The sequence below is a fragment of the Onychomys torridus genome, chromosome 22, assembly GCF_903995425.1.
Source record: "Onychomys torridus chromosome 22, mOncTor1.1, whole genome shotgun sequence".
Taxonomy (NCBI): Eukaryota; Metazoa; Chordata; class Mammalia; order Rodentia; family Cricetidae; genus Onychomys; species Onychomys torridus.
Genome location: NC_050464.1, coordinates 14319126 through 14336655, shown reverse-complemented (window position 1 = coordinate 14336655; position 17530 = coordinate 14319126). Strand labels below are relative to the sequence as shown.

General features: G+C 35.0%; 1 protein-coding gene across 1 annotated transcript; it reads left to right on the top strand.

Annotated features, from left to right (window-relative positions):
• Positions 1–2837: 2837 nt before the first annotated feature.
• Positions 2838–17325, top strand: LOC118572625 (vomeronasal type-2 receptor 116-like). Its single transcript, XM_036172350.1, has 6 exons — positions 2838–3037; positions 10315–10603; positions 10970–11776; positions 12520–12747; positions 13845–13968; positions 16397–17325. The coding sequence occupies exons 1-6, from the start codon at positions 2838–2840 to the stop codon at positions 17323–17325; spliced, it is 2577 nt and encodes an 858-aa protein (XP_036028243.1).
• The last annotated feature ends 205 nt before the right edge of the window (positions 17326–17530 follow it).

Genomic DNA, 17530 nt, shown 5'->3' with positions numbered 1-17530 from the left:
AGTTCCTGAGCTAGTGGTAGGACTTTATTACTACCTCCTTCTCAATACAGGGTTTGTTCACACCTGTGTTTATATAAGCCTTGTGCATGCTGTCACAATTAATGTGAATTCATATGCTCATCCAGGATGAGGGAGCTGTAGTTGGGATGGACAGGGGGGCAAATAGAGAAGGGGGTTGAAGAAGGCTAAATGACTTCTAGGATCTGTGCTAACTTCAAAAGAAAACATATTATTAAATACCTGTACAAAATATGCACAATGCATGTAAGTCAATGTATAAATATATAAAAGTAGTTCATATGGAAATTTTCCATTTGATGGAAGACTCCTCTAAAGAGTAACAGACCACCTAACAAAAACCATAATACCTGCCATGGGAAACACATTGCTGAGTTGTTGTTCAGTTTTGTATACAGACTTCCAAAATATCAGAATTTAAGCCCATGCTACTTGAAAGAGCATGCATTTGGGAAATAGTGTTAGAGATTCATAAGTTAAAAGTATTTTGAAAATCTCATTCCTGATGTCTTGCTTCAGTATAAAATTAGTTATATAAAGTTCAAAGGGGGAAATGGTAGGTAATTCTTATAGTACAAGAATAGTCTCCCCATGGAACATCACAAATCTTTAAGGAAAGTAGTGGAAAGAGAACAAATTTAAAATGGAAGAAGGTATGTATAATGGGGCAGAATAGTGTTCCAACAATGTGGATAGGGGTATAATATGTGGAGAGGAATCAGTGAAATCTAAGCTCCTGTGGAAATAGTCTAGGCAAACACATTACTTTATAAGCTAATAAAAAACTAATTATATTTTATAAAGTGTAACTAAAGATCTTTGTTCTCCATCACAGTTTCTAAGTCTTTCTCATCTCAGTGTCCATTTTGTTCAAATTTCCATATTTCTTTCCACCTGTAATGAAAATATAAGGTGTTTTGATTTCTATAATACTGACATATAAACTATAATATAAAAATATGTTGGCAGATCAAGGGAAGGGATATTAAGTACTAGTGCTAATATGAAATACCAAATATCAGATAATAAATTAATAAATGAGAATAAAAAATATATCAGTAATACAGAAGAATGATATGGCATGTTTTAAATTACTCAGGAGAATGTTTGCTGAAAATAATTTGCACCAGCCCAGTACCAAGCAAAACACGAGTGTTGTAAAATGTGAGCAATCTATTCTCCCACAGCTCAGGAATACAGAAATTCAAACTGGCATGCTATACTCTGAACCTCTGAATAAAAGTGATTATGTTTTTCTGTGAGTCAGGTCATGAAGTATCAGTAGTCCTATACTCCTTGTTCTCTTTCTCGCCTGTTGGTCTTTCCATCCACATCAAGGCCAACAATAATGGCCTTATACACACTGATCACCTCATAAAATAAACAATTTTAATCAGGAGTCTTAGGTATAGGTGCTTAGAGGCTTAACCGAGCCTTCTGGGAAATACAAGTCTAGCGTCATTTATAACCTTTTTTAATATAATGAAACTTCAGGTCTCTGTGACAGTCACAAATGACATTGTTGCATCCAGAGCTTGTTCTTTAACACATAGCAGATGTATAGTGGAGGTGTGAGGCATTGCTCAGGTTAGAAGCTAGATGATACATTCAACTTTGCCACTTAGGGTCTGTAAACTGGTAGAAAGGAACCCATGTGAAGCTATGCATGAGATGTTAGGTTTATGTGTGCATGATAATTTTTTCAGACTTTATAGTCACAATTATTTACCTTTCTGCTCTTCAGATAAACCTCATTTTAAGTATTCTGAATAAGCATTTTATACATGTTGTATGTAGTATATAATCTATCATTTAATTAATTAATTTATTTATTATGGAAAGTTGGGGAGGCTTTGTTTTCAGGACTCCACATTCAAAGAAAAAAATAGTTGCTGAATGTCTTTCTCTGGATGTAGCGGGTATCAGGATTTTATATTAAATGAATGATTCAACACTGGAAAGAATACACAATAGCCCAGTAGATCAGAGTTCAAACAGTAAACAGAATACCTAATCACAGCATTGACTGAAGCATTGATGTGGAATTCATGAATTCAGCCTGTCAGTTTCCCAGGATTGAGACAAAAAACATTTTAGAGTATAGGAAGACATAAAAGAAATATTGGTATGTAGTCATGCAAGATTTATAGAAAAAAATGGTTTGAGATTCCTCCAGGATATTGGCAAAAGTTAGGCTGGAAATTTTAAAAGTTTTTTTTTTGATTGTTTGTTTTTTGAGCTGAGGAGTGAACCCAGGGCCTTACACTTAAGCACTCTACCACTGAGCTAAATCCCCAACCCAATTTTAAAAGTTTTAAAGAGCAGGATGAACTACTAATTTTCACTGGGCCAGTCTGTTTGGCACATATTTTTAGGATGTTTCCCCCTCATCTCCCTTGACATCCTCCCTTACATGGTCTTTGCATCATCCTGAGTCACTTTCTCATGTAACTTTTGTGGTAGAGAGCTCTGGGAATGTCTATTCACGAAGCCTCATCCCCGGGGTCTTGATGTCTGTCCTCTTAGATGAAATCATGGGGCCTGTGGCTAAAGAAGATCCCAAATGTCTTTTGAAGTTTGTTTTTATCTTGGATGCCAGGTCTCAGATGGAAAGTCTCAGAGAAGAAAGGTTTTCAAATTCTCCATGGAGTGTAGATGGAACATGTCAAAAAGTGTATGTGATTAGAATGATGACTTCAGACACCAACAGTATTGCAAACTTTTGTTTTCCCAATAATATGAGCATTATATATAGCTGCTGAACACATTGGGAGCCCTGTACCCCATGCTTACAGTGTGGTAGACACTTCTATTTTATAATGGTCTCTTTGATTTTTCTTCTCTGGCTCCTGCAGTCTCTTGTTCCTTTGTCCTCCTTCGATGCTACTCAGTGCCATTCAAAAGTACAACGTCATTTATATCATGATGGAAATGTGCTGATTGCTGCCCTTGTTCCACTTTTTTATGTCTTTGACATCACACCAAGTGATTTTAGTCCTCAAAAACAGATTATGGTCCAGTAAGTACTTTTAAAATGTATGTCTTTTCATTATTCAGATTTTATCATCCTCAAGTAAGTTTGAATTCACAAGATTTTAATTTTTTCCAATTCTGTCATTTTCACTTTTGTACTCATAAAACTCTTTTTCAGGTGTGTCTTCATGTTTCCTTTTATCTTCTCTCAAAGAAAAAGAGATTGTTTTAATTATTTTTTTTTTATTTTATCCATTTGATACTCTGAATCTCTGTATGTTGCTCTACTTTGCTTTTATCTGTCCAATGGTGGGACATTATCATGGCTTTCAATGCAGATGGAATATCATACAACTTGACTCATTGTTTTGGGCCACTTACAAGGGTAGTTGTTCTCCTTTGAGAAGACATGAAGGCATTCTTTGAAGTGAATACAGAGTCTTTGTGTGATGGTGAAGTGACAGGGCCTGCCTGTGGCAGATACTGATGATTAGCAAGTCAGAATATGAGAATTTGAAACTTGGTCTTCTTCTTTTTAAATGTGTTCAAAATGAATTACAATTTTTTATTTATAATTTTGATTAGTATGCTTTTTAGATTCTGTTAATTTGTACCATTTCATACATTTCATTCCTATGTTTATAATTATTTACAACTGGTACAGATATATTCTGGAGGTCACATAGATGCTGATACTCAGTGGGTAGTGTCTAAGTTAGTTTTGTAAAGAGCAGAAGACAGTGGCGGAAAGGTTAAAAGAAGTTCTTGGACTCTGCTGAAGGGAAATGCCTACACATAATTCTTTGTGAAGGAAGTAAGATCCATTTTATTCCATGCATATTTTTCTGTGGTTGTAAGATTCATAGGATCTAACATGGAGGACGATGTCTTATACTAATTTGTAACACAATACTGTAAAATGGAAATGCAGAGCAAAGTTCAGGTAGAGTCAGAATCAGAATATAGACAATTAGGAGTGACAATGAATTTCAGTCCTTGTGATATGACTGTGTTTTTATTGAAAGCTAGATGAATTGCTTAGTCTTCAGCATGGGGAATATAGCATAGGAGACATAATCAGAGGGGAAATATTGGTAGATATTAGTATATTTTGACAACTCTTCTGAAACAGATAAAGCAATTATGGTGACTGATATCCATTCATAAGTGTGTATCTATGTGACTACATGAAGAAAGTATTATTATTTTGGTTTACCCTCTAGTTTAATTTTCCTCATATTTTAATAGGATGCACATGTTCATGTTCTTCCTGATAAGCATAAGAAAATAACATAGAATGTGTGGCCAGGAATATAACTCATTACAGTAATTTTTGTGAATTATTCTCTAAATTTATTTTACTTTTATATGGTTCTAGTTTTAAAAATGATAAGCATATGGGATATATAAATATATATCCATATATTTGGATATATATTTATGGGTATGTAGACATACACTTATGTATATATTTCCAATTTTTTATACATTTATATATGTATTTCAAAAAAATATTTATCCTTTCAGATTAATTCTGCTTATGAATATGAGCAGGATGCCTAGATCCTGGTAAGGTGCATTTTAAAGTAATTTTGTGAATGGACAATAATATCCGCTCTACATGATTACAGACAGTCTCTAGTCATGTGTGACATCATTTTTTCACATTTACCTCAGTGTACAATTGACATGACAAGTCAAATGCCATTTTAACTATATGAGTGTATTTGTTGTGTTCAGAATATGAAACAAATGCATGTTTCTCACCCTCACCCTTGAACCTACTTATTACTTATCTTCTCTGTGTCTGTGGCTTGAAGCATGGTTATCCTTTATGATTAATATACACTTATAAGTGAACACAAACCATGATTGTTTTCTAGGGTCCAGGTTACCACATCCAGGATGATCTTCTCTAGTTCCACCTAACTGTCAGCAAATTTCATGATGTTTCTGTTTCTAAGAACCAAAAATACTCCATTATGTTAATGTACCTCATTTTCTTAATCTGTTGTTCAGGTTAAGGGCATCTATGTTGTTTCAATTCATAGCTATGATGAATTAAGCTTCTGAGAACATAGTTATCCAAGTTTCCTTGTCATATGGTGTAGGGCCTTTGGGTGTATTTCCAGGAGTGTTATAGTTGAGTCTTGGGGTAGATCTATTCCCAGTTTTTGAGAAACCACCATAGCGATTTCCAAAATGGTTGTACAAATTTGCACTCCAACAAGCAATGGAGAAATTCCCTTTGCTCCACATCCTCACCATCTTGAGCTGTCAGTTGAGGTTTTTTATCTTAGCCATTCAGAAAAGTTAAGATAGAATTCTAGTGTTTTTTGATATGCGGTTCCATAATGGCTAAGAAGGTTGCACATTTCTTTAAGTGATTCCCAACCATTTGAGATTCATCTGTTGAGAATTTTCTATTTAGACTGTATGCGATTTTAATTGAATATTTATTTTTTATATTTAGTTTTCTGAGTTTTTTTTAAATATAATTTGGATATCAGCCCTCTATGACAAAATGCTTACTCTGTCTCCTTTGTGAAAAGAAATATGGTTGTTTCTTTAGTGTTTAAAGGAAACCACAACTATTAGGTTTAAGTACCATCTTACATCAATATAGTGGTTATCATGAATAAATCTAACCATAAGCATTTGTAAGTCTGTTGGCAAAGACAAAAATTATTTTCTGCACATAGGCATGAAAATGCATAGAGATGTTATGGAAATCATTTTTGAGTCCCATGAAATTTTTTAAATGGAAATAAAATGGCATATGGAACATTTGTTCTGCTTCTGACCTCATTTAAAGAAGTATTCATTCTGTTTTAGGGATTTTCTTTCACTATGAATGAGGTTCTTACCTTTTTTTGTTTGTTTTTTGTTGTAACTCTAATGTTTCATAATTTTAAATCACTTTTAAATTTTATTTTTCAGTATACATTTATTTATATTTATTTCAACATGAATACATAACTAGATATACATTTCTTCAAAATATTAGCCATTTCTTTATGATGAGAAAATGCTAATTTCTTTTCTAGCTCTTCAAAGGCATGAGTTTGTGTGTTTGTATGTATGTGTGTTGAATTTGAATTATATAATGTACTTTAAGTTTCAGAAAACAGCTTTCAAATCCTATGAATGATATTGTATTTTTCTATTTACATATATTATCTGTAACATTATCATTCTATATATTAAAGTTTATTTTACCAGGATTGCCTTATAGTTACTATTTGTTAATTATTGCTCAATGAATTTTTTTTACATTTTACTTTACACATGTTAGCATATATACATATACTTCTGTGATTACCTGTTGTAAAGGATCAATATAAGTGTCACAGTTAAGTAAATAAAAGCCACATATCTTGATATATTTTCTGGAATCCAGCCAAAGAAGGTTCTAATTCAAGTAAAAGAATGGACTTATTCGTGGGGTGATAGCAAGCAGACAAAGCAAAAGCTTCCTTTCCCCTTTTCCTTGTACAGGTGTCCATCAGAATTAGATCTTCACTAAAGGTATGTCTTTCTGTCTCAAGATCTTGATTATGAAATATCTACAATATCTGCATTAAAAGGATGCTTCCTGACCTCTAAAATTGAGATTATATTTAGTCAAGTTGGTAAGCAAGAAAAGTCATCACAACTCCATTCCTTGGCAAATTGACTTACAATCATATTTCCTTTTGCTCTGATTCATTTCCAAATGAAAACCCCATGGGAAATAGGAAGTTACCAAATAAATTTGCTATCTATTGTGAGAATATTCTTTCAATGGAGAGGTCTAACGTAATGTCTATCCCTTCTTTTTAAATTCCCATTGACACCAAGTTTCATTTACATCAATGTTCACCACACAGAATCCATTAATTCAAAATACTTATTTACAGAAAATGAAGATTGTCTTTCTGATAAGATAGTGGGTGACCCAGATACAGTCACACTGAAAATTCTCTACTCACTACGTATTAAGGTACTTTATCATTACATAGATAGATATCCTCATCCCAAGTTTTAAATTTACCATCAAGTCATCTCATTTTTAAAGGTATATTAACATTTAAAAAGTCTTGGTGTGCTCATTCTGGTATAACAGAATTGAAAGTGGTAGTTTGTTGTATTTTACTTAATAGGATAAAATCACCATGTTGGACCTTCAAACACATATTTGTTCATTTATTTTTAATCAAGTTTACTGTTGAAAAAATCCACATAATCATTAAAGTAATTATTACTGCAGATGCATTCATAAACTCTCTCTCTCTCTCTATGTATATATATATATGTATATGTATATATATCACATTTTCCTTTAAATTACTATTACTATTATTATTATTATTATTATTATTATTATTATTATATATTTCAATTTTATACATCAGCCATGGGTTTCCCTGTCCTCCCCCCTCCTGCCCCCAACCCGACCTTCCCCCTGGCCCCTCCCCTCCATTCCCATGCATGTCCTCCAGGACCAGGACACCCTTGGGGATTCATTTAAACCTGGTGGATTCAGTACAGGCAGGTCCTGTCCCCTCCTTCAAGGCTGAGCATGTGTCCCTGTGTAAGCTCAAGGTTCCAAAGAGCCAGCTCATGCACTAAGGTCAGGTCCTGGTCCCACAGCCTGGATGCCTCCCAAACCCTTCAAGCTGTTCAATTGTCTCACTTATCCAGAGGGCCTGATCCAGCTGGGGGCTCCACAGCCTTTGGTTCATAATTCATGTGCTTTCTTTCGATTGGCTATTTGTCCCTGAGCTTTTTGCAATCTTGCATTCAACAATTCACACTCTTGCAGTCCCTCTGCTTTCTCGACAGTTGGAGACCTGGAGCTCCACCTGGGGCCTGGCTGAGGATCTCTGCATCCACTTCCATCAGTTATTGGATGAGAGTTCCAAGACCACTGCTAGGGTGTTTAGTCATCTGATCACCAGACTAGGTCAGATCAGGCCCTCCCTCCACCACTGCCAACAGTCTACAGAGGATATATCATTGTGTATTTCTGGGGACATCTCCAGCACTCTGCCTATTCCTGTTCTCATGTGGTCTTCATTTATCATGGTCTGTTATTCCTCGTTCTCCCTTTCTGTTCTTGATCCACCTGAGATCTCCTTCTCCCCTAAGCTTTCTTTCCCTCAAATCTTGCCCTTTATTACTCCTACTGTCGTCCAGGTTGTTCATGTAGATCTCATCCATTTCTCTGTCATTGGGTGATCCTTGGGTCTTTCTGTCATTGGGTGATCCTTGGGTCTTTGTGTAGCAGTCTAGTCATCTTTATTTTACATCTAGTATCCTCCTATGAGTGAGTACATACCTTATTTGTCCTTCTGAGTCTGGGTTACCTCACTCAGGATTAATTTTTCTAGATCCATCCATCTGCCTGAAAACCTCATGATGTCATTGTTTTTCTCTGCTGAGTAGTACTCCATTGTGTATATGGACCATGTTTTCTTTATCCATTCTTCAGTTGAAGGGCATCTAGATTGTTTCCAGGTTCTGGCTATTACAAACAATGCTGATATGAACATAGCTGAGCAAATGCCCTTGTGGTATGATTGAGCATTCTTTGGGTATATGCCCAAGAGTGCTACAGCTGGGTCTTGGGAGAGATGGATTCCCAATTTTCAAAGGAAGTGCCATATTGATTTCCAAAGTGGCTGTACAAGCTTGCATTCCCACCAGCAGTGGAGGAGATTTCCCCTTGCTCCATATCCTCTCCAGAATAAACTATACAGAGAAACCCTATCTCGAAAAACAAATATATATATATATATATATATATATATATATATATATATATATATATACATTAAGTTTATATGTAAAACCTCAGGTTAAATGTTTAAAAGAACTGTTCAATAACATAGTCATTTTTAAATATTTTAGCTATGTGTTCATACTGATTAAATAAGTATTTGAATTTAATAGTAATTTGTAATTATAGTATTGCTATGAACAAAATGAATGAGGCCAAAGTCCTCAGTTTTAGTGACAAAAGCATTTACTTATAATCATTTTGCTATTAAATATATGATATGAACAACAAATGATAATTCCATATGAGTAATCTCTACATACATAACACAAAATGACAAATTCTAATGAACTAAGATTTTTGATTAAAGCATGTTGAGTTTAAATTTTTATCACTTTCATTGTAAAAGAGGAACAACATAGCAATCTTTAATAAACATGTTGTTAGTCTGGGCAGAAACAAAGGGAGACACTCAGAGAACAAAGCAGCATGAACATGAGAGGCCATTTTATCTTAGTTAGAGGAAAATTGGCTTGGACTTCCCAGTCAGAATTAGCAGTTAGACGCTGTTGAGCCTACTATAGTACCACTTTTCTAGATGAAGCTTGTCACTAATTGGCAATACCAATCTTTAGAGTGTCTGTTGGTATCTGTGAATTTCAATTATGTCTATTTAGAAGCCAGTAAATATATCAGGTAAAGCCTATTAATGTAAAAGCCAAACAAAAGAAAACAAAACATAAAGAATTACAAAATAAATACATTAGAGGTCTGATATTTTCTGAAGGTCCAAAATCTGCAAACAGGGTATTCAAGGTTCTAGTGTAATCCATTTTTCTTGGGAGGTAAGAACATAGTGAAGGGATAAAAAAAAGAGGCTGGCAGATGAGGTAAAATACAAAAATCTGAGAAAAACCCAGAGGGTTTGATTCATGACTGTAGGCTATTAAACCATAAGGAGCTCACTCACTCTCCTTGTCATTTTTTTTATTTGGTTCTCAGAAAAAGAAAAGGAGATGGCACTGGTAGAAATAAAAGTTGGTCAACAATATGTGCTTGCATGGGGGTATCTCAAACCCCTCCCAGGTTCAGACCTAAATGTTGCTTTGGGATGCATGCAAAACAGTTAGCAATACCATAAACATCATTGATTTTAACTACAACAAATGAAATGTTGCAGTCTCTCCCTCTAAAGACAGAGTGAATGTGTTGTGGGGTATCTGGGGTTTTATAGTACACATTAGGGTAGCCATAAAGGATGGAAGTTACCATCTGCTGGTGAAAGCATCAAAGAATTAGGGGTGTTTGTATGTGTCTTTACTTACCAGAAGATTGCACAGGTAATATGAGTTCAAATCAATTTTCCTGTCCTGAAATTTTAGACCCATATGAGACTTTTAGGTAATTAAATCACCACTTACTATATACCCTGGCATTTAAATTATAACCATTACCATGACAACGAAAATTGTTTGTAGATATATAACAAAGAAGTTATGAGATCATACTGGTAAATAGTATAATATGAGTTCCATTCATAAATAATGTTAATCCCTCCTTAGGTACAAGGTGAGGAACTACCAGTTTTCTTTGGCCTTCATATTCGCCATTGAGGAGATCAACAGAAACATTTACATTTTACCCAACACATCTCTAGGATTTCATCTCTATAATGTCAATAGCAATCAAGGGACTACTCTTTGGGAAGCTTTGGCTTGCCTCACAGGATTTGAAAAAGTACGTCCTAATTATGAATGTAGAAGTGAGAAGAGTGCTGCTTTACTTACAGGAACATCATGGGCAACATCTGCAATTATTGGGAGACTGCTGAATCTCTACAAGTATCCACAGGTGAGGGACATGGCTGTGAGGGAACAAGAAACTTGCATTAAACTGCACACATTTCAGATATTTTCAAATGTAAGGAAGTGAGGTTGTGTCATTCATCAATCAAAGAAAACAAATCAGGCATTTGGTAATGCAGCCCCATATACTTTGCCTGAGACAGAGAGGAGGAATAGGTTGGAGCCTGTAGAGGGTGTTTAGGAAATTCTGTCTTGTGAGGAATTCTTGATAATTGTCTTAGGAAAAAAGATGGGGGTTTATCACACCATGAGAATAAGTTAGACTATACCAATCCCAAGTGCCAACTTAACTTTAAGAGTGTGTTCTCTGTCAATGTCTTCACTCATGTTTCCTATCTGAAATTTCCTTCAGCTTACTTTTGGGCCATTTGACACTATCCTGAGTGACAGAAGCCAGTTCACTTCTCTCTATCAGACAGCACCCAGGGACACATCTCTCTCACATGGCATTGTCCTTTTGATGGTTCATTTCAGCTGGACCTGGGTGGGACTGGTTCTCATGGATGACCACACCGGAGCTGAGAGTCTATCAGAATTGAGAGAAGAGATGGACAGGAACAGAGTGTGTTTAGCTTTTGTAGAAATGATTCCAGACATCCCAATTACCTCCTACTATGAACCTTCCATAAAAACTCACCAGAAGATTGAGAAATCACCTGCAAATGTGGTTATCATTTATGGTGACCATGAATCCTTACATGGTGCAATTATGATTATAGCAGCACATCTATTAAACACAAAAGTCTGGGTCCTGAAGTCACAATGGGATGAAACTTCTCTTACTAAATCTCTCATATTTGATACATTCCATGGCAGTCTCATATTTGCACATCACAATACTGAGGTTTCTGAATTTAGGAAGTTTATCCAGACGTACAACCCTTCCAAGTACCCAGAAGACTATTTTCTTGCTAAGTTCTGGAACGCATACTTCAATTGTTCTTTTTCTGTGCCTGATTGTAAAATTTTGGGTAACTGTCTACCCAATGCTTCTTTGGAAATGTTGCCTAAAAATGTTTGGGAAATGGACATGAGTGAAGAGAGTTACAATTTATATAATTCTGTGTATGCTGTGGCTCACAGTCTCCATGGGATGATACTCAAACAAGTACAAAGTCAGCCTCATGGAAATGGGGAGGTATATACCTTCCCTTGGGAGGTAATTTCTCTTCCTGTATATTTTATCAAAATTGCTATGACATATTGATGTTTAATAAAAGCACTCAGGACATTACTGTACACTGTGGCATATTTTGCCAAAATGCACCTATGAGACTATATGTGATTTATCATCTAGACATCCTTACAAAAGCATGTGTCATTGTTCATGATGACTGGATGGCAATTTCATGGTTAAAATGTTTCTATGTCATATCTACTTTGTGTTACAATTAACCTCAGAATCTTCTCATGATAATATACTCAATTGAAACCCAAATACCTTTAAGTATATTTCATAATAGAAATAGGAGAACTCGATTCTAAATTTTAAAATGCTACTAGATCTTTATACATTACATTATGAAGCTAAGGTTATGTTACCTAACTGATCACTTGAATACATTTTGGACATAAAAAGTCCATTGACAAACTGAAAATTTGAGTAGATTACTTAAATTTTCAGATGTTACTATCATGTAAAACTGTGGACATTTTCTTGAATCAACATTCATTAATTAAATCTTTCTGTTTGTTTGTTTATGTGTATGTGTCAAATCTTTCTTTTGAAACTGTGGTATAGAAACATGATATATTCATTTTTGGTCTTCATTAAAATGTGGATAGCTTAATATAGCTTGTAATTCATGCTAGAGATTGAGATCAATGAGACCCATTGCTTAATCAAGTTCCATTGAAATTTTCTGAGAATTATTTCATCATCAGATTATGCATGTCTTTTAGCTTCATCCTTTTCTCAAGAATATACATTTCAAAAATGGTGCTGGAAACACTGTGGTTTTGGATTCACAAAGGAAATTAGATGCAGAATATGATATCATAAACATCTGGAATTTTCCAGAGAGCCTCAGAAAAAAGATGAAAGTTGGAACATTTTCTCCAAAAGCTCCAGAAGGGCAGGAACTGTTTTTGTCTGACCATATGATACAATGGGCGATAGTATTTACAGAGGTGGGCTGGATCTTATCTCATTGCTTTGATCTCTATGTCAATAAACATGTGTTTGTGGATGCAATGATTGTTGTTTCCTTACTCAGTGCCCTTCTCAATGTACAGAAATAGTGTCATCTGAGGAAGATTCTGTTTCCTTATTCTGGGTAATGGAATTGTTTATTTTTTCATACTTTATTCTATGGGCATTTATTTGCAGTTTTAATATGGTATTCATTTATTAAGATTTAATCCCTGCACTGAAACCAACTAACAAAAGCATTAATTAAACTGCCAGATTAGGAAATATGAGTGCATGGGTATTTTGATTCCAGGCACCTGGCAATACACATTAACATAGATAACACATATGCATTGTTTAATCACTTGTGTTGCTGCTGAAAAGGAAGCAATTTGTCTATGCATCACAAAATACCTTAAGAACATAGGTTTTGCTTGATTCACATTTGGGGTGAGCACTTGATAATGATTAAGGGAATCATGTTGGCAAGAGCCTGAGAAAGTGATTCATGTTGTACTTTTAGTCAGGAAGTAGGTATACATGATATCTGCTCTTCACTTTCCATTTCGTTTTTCTTTCAGTCCTTACCAACAGCCAATGAAATGTTGCTACCTAATTATAGACTATATCTTCCTACTTCAAGTGCCATAACAAGATCATCTTACATAGAAAGTCACAAAGATTTGTTTATATGATAATTGTGAATCCTGTCAAGTTGACAAATGTAAATTAAGCAACACCACTGCAAAACAAAGTTGCTCACTCCAGCTGTGAGGAACTACAGACTAGGATCAGTATGATATTACAATTGCCCCTATGATATGTCCTCATTAAACCAATGTCTCCTTTTTTCCTTCCATTTATAGTTCCACAATCCTTCAGGTTTCTGTTGTCTTTGAATCATTGTTGAAACAAATTGAACTTCATAGGGTACACTACATTGAAATGATAAGCAATGCATCAAAAAAGAATCTGCAACCTGCAAATAATAAATATAAAAACTTCCTATATGATTGTTCAATATGGAAAAACAACAGTTTTATTGTTTTAAAATAGTACATTCCTGAGTATGTTCTCTTCTATATATACTTCCTAGCTTCCCTGCTCTGCGTGCAGTAAGAGCTGTGTTCCAGGATTCAGAAAATCTCCCCAGGAGGGCAAGACTGTCTGCTGCTATGATTGCACTCCTTGTCCAGATAATGAGATTTCCAATGAGACAAGTAAGTGTCAGACTCACTGGGGAATTTCTCACTTCTAAACAATATTCTGCGAAGTCTTAGCAGATTGAAACGTTCTGTGAAGGAACATTTGAGATAAGTCCCCTTTTACTTTCAGTTAGAATAAAGATATTTTGGTTCATTTTATCTTCATTTTAATTGATGTTCTGGCCATTGAAACTCATACTTGGTGTATGTTATTGATCCGGCACAGCCATTGTTGTAGAGTTGTTTTAATAGAACAACTTTACCCATCACAGAGTAGTCTGCTGTATTTCAGCACAACATTTAACACACACACACACACACACACACACACACACACACACACACATATACAGGACACACTCCCATGCACATGCATAAACTTTGTAAATTACTGACATTTCTTGTATTTCAAATCATATTTATCTCATAGCTAACAAATCTTAAAGGGTTGGGGCCTTTAGTTACATAATTTCAGTCATGGTTATAGGTTCATTAAAGGTGTTAGAAATGTATTTAATTTACACATGGACATGTTTAGAAGTGTTTTATTTTTATGACTTTTTATTTTGTTTTATCTGTGACTGTGTTGTCTGCATTCATGTATGTGTACCATGTACTTACTTGTTGCAACTCAATGTTAAATGTGGCATCAGATCACCTGTAGGTTGAGTCACAGGTAACATGTACCACCCTGTAAGTGCTTGCAATGGAACCCAGGTCCTTCTCAAGAGTAACTGATATGCTGCTAATATCTTGTGAACCTAGTTGAAATGCCACATCAACACTTTCATTAATGATAGTGTTGTAAATAAGCCAGATATAGATACACACCCTTTTGCTTAGAACAAGTCACGACACTGAATATGAAGGACCATCTTTTCTAGGCAAAGGTGGATATAATAGAGGATTCTTATGTCAAGATATATCCAAGAAGCATAAAACAGGCATGAGACAATTGATAGCAGTGAATATAAAGAGTACATATACTCACAATGTTTAATATGGAGAAAAACATAAAGAGGATTCTTCAACTTTATCATATATATCAAATGAGTTGCTTTGTATAATAGTTGGGATTCTTTGAATGACATAATGGTTTTCCTGAACACTCAGATGTTTTAATATTAATTCATAAGTTTTAAAACATTCAAATTTTTGGTGACTTTAATTTGCCTAATTTTAAAATATGCATAATGAGACTGACTGTACAGGCCCTTCAAAAACTTAAATGTGCAAACAGGCTTTGTGTACATTGGAGACACCATTTGTTCATGCAGATGTTATTTATATTCATTGGAGGAAATTAAAAACATCAATATCAAGTACTGCATGACTGCAGTTTAATGAGACACTTTAGTAAGAAAGAGAAATACTAAAAAATATGTGCTAAATATTTCAAAACAGCGAATCCTGTAATTCAAAACCTATTTAATAAGGTGAATCTATCTTCAAAAGAATCATTTGGAATCTCTAAAAAAATTGTCATAATTTATACACCCTGTGCATTTACTAAAGAAGATATATTATTGTGCTTATAAAGCTTTCATGCTCAGTTACAAATGCATAGATGTAAGCACATGGGATATAGGAAAAACAGAGTACCTTGAGAGTGAGAAGGTAGAAGGTAGGCACATCTGAAACACTAGCAAATTAAATGATAATCAAATAAAAGCTATAGTAGGCAATAGAAAATGATAAATTGAATAGATTTTAATTTAAAAATCCACTTTGCAAAATTATTGAACATTTTATTAGAAAAATGTAATAGAAATATTTTAATGTAAATATGTATAAAATACAGTGATATTAGTATCATTTGAATTTAAGATGAAACTCACAAGTTATAAGTGATTAAAATATCCAAACATTATTCCATGACCAACTAAGACTGAAACTATAGTTTTATATCTATTTGTTAAGTAGATATTTTCTCCTTAGAAGTGATTAAAAAGATTCACACAGGGAGTTCTTCCAGCTTTCAAGAATCTAATAATTCTCATTCCACAAGCACTGTCAGAGAATGAACACATTGGGGTATTCAATAAACACATGGGAAACGGCTAAATTTGAGTCTGATGATGAGAACAACATTATAAGACAGACACTTCAGTGATCCTATTTAGTTAGTTTTATGTAATTTAATTCAATAGCAAGAGTATATGAATACATAAAAATGCATTTTATCACTTAAATGAAATATTTTAAGTATAACAATATAAAAATTAGACTTGTTCACTTTATGTGCAACAAAGAAGATAGGCAGTATCAACCTGGAATGGTTGATTAGAGCGCACTTGAGAATTTTCACTATGGAGGACTGATTTACTCGAGTGTGGAAGAACAAAGGGAAAGTGGGCAAATGCCAGACAAATGTTGCTGGGAAATGGCTTGAGATAAAAGGGGAACATGAGCAGAGACTCACTATAAATTAATTCCTGAGTAGATATGGATCATTGTGTGAGGTGTCCAGAAGACCATTATGCAAACACAGAGCAGAACCACTGCCTCCAGAAAGCAGTGACATTTCTGTCCTATGAAGACCCTTTGGGGATGGCCCTCACCTGTTTGTCCCTGATCTTCTCTGCACTGACATCTGGTGTTCTTGGTGTCTTTGTGAAATACCACCACACTCCCATTGTCAAGGCCAACAATCAGGCTCTCTCTTACATCCTGCTCATCACTCTGATCTTCTGTTTTCTCTGTTCATTGCTCTTCATTGGCCATCCCAACACAGCCACCTGTATCCTGCAGCAGAGTACATTTGCAGTACTGTTCCCAATGGCTCTCTCGACAGTCTTGGCCAAATCTATTACTGTGGTTCTGGCTTTCAGAATCACAGTTCCAGGAAGACAGATAAGGTGGAAAATGATCTCATGGGCCCCTAAATTCATCATTCCTGTCTGCACCCTTATCCAACTTGTGGTCTGTGGAATTTGGCTGAGCACCTCACCTCCATTTATTCAGTCAGATGCTTACACTGAACATGGCTACATAATTATTACATGCAACAAGGGCTCCACTATTGCCTTCCATTCTGTCCTGGCATACCTCTGCTCCATGGCATTTGGGAGCTACATTATGGCTTACTTGTCCAGGAACTTGCCTGATACATTCAATGAAGCTAAGTTCATAACTTTCAGCATGTTGGTGTTTTTCAGTGTATGGGTCACCTTCCTCCCTGTGTACCACAGCACCAAGGGGAAACTCATGGTAGCCATGGAAGTCTTCTCCATTTTGGCTTCCACTGCAGGACTCCTAGGTTGCATCTTTTTCCCCAAGTGCCATATTATTTTGTTCAGACCACATAGGAATGTGCTTCATCATGTCAGGAATAAAGGACATTCTAAAGGAAAAGGGAATTTTACAGCATAGTCCATGTTTTTCTTATTTATATGGAAGTCTTCCATCCTGTTTATAACCAATCTTTCAGCTGTCACAGATAAAATAGTGATTTAAGATTTTATGTGTATTATATTGATGATATCTGTCTTTATTCTCTCATCTTCTAATATTATTTACATAGTTCTCTAAATTAGAAATTTGAATTCATGAAAATATTATTGTGCTCTCAATATTA

Bases quoted from the DNA above. Each gene is read 5' to 3' on its own strand.
- LOC118572625 (XM_036172350.1), top strand. From the start codon at position 2,838: ATGGTCTCTTTGATTTTTCTTCTCTGGCTCCTGCAGTCTCTTGTTCCT. The intron at 10,604-10,969 runs GTGAGGGACATG...AATTTCCTTCAG, and splicing joins ATCTCTACAAGTATCCACAG to CTTACTTTTGGGCCATTTGA. The intron at 11,777-12,519 runs GTAATTTCTCTT...CATGTCTTTTAG, and splicing joins TATATACCTTCCCTTGGGAG to CTTCATCCTTTTCTCAAGAA.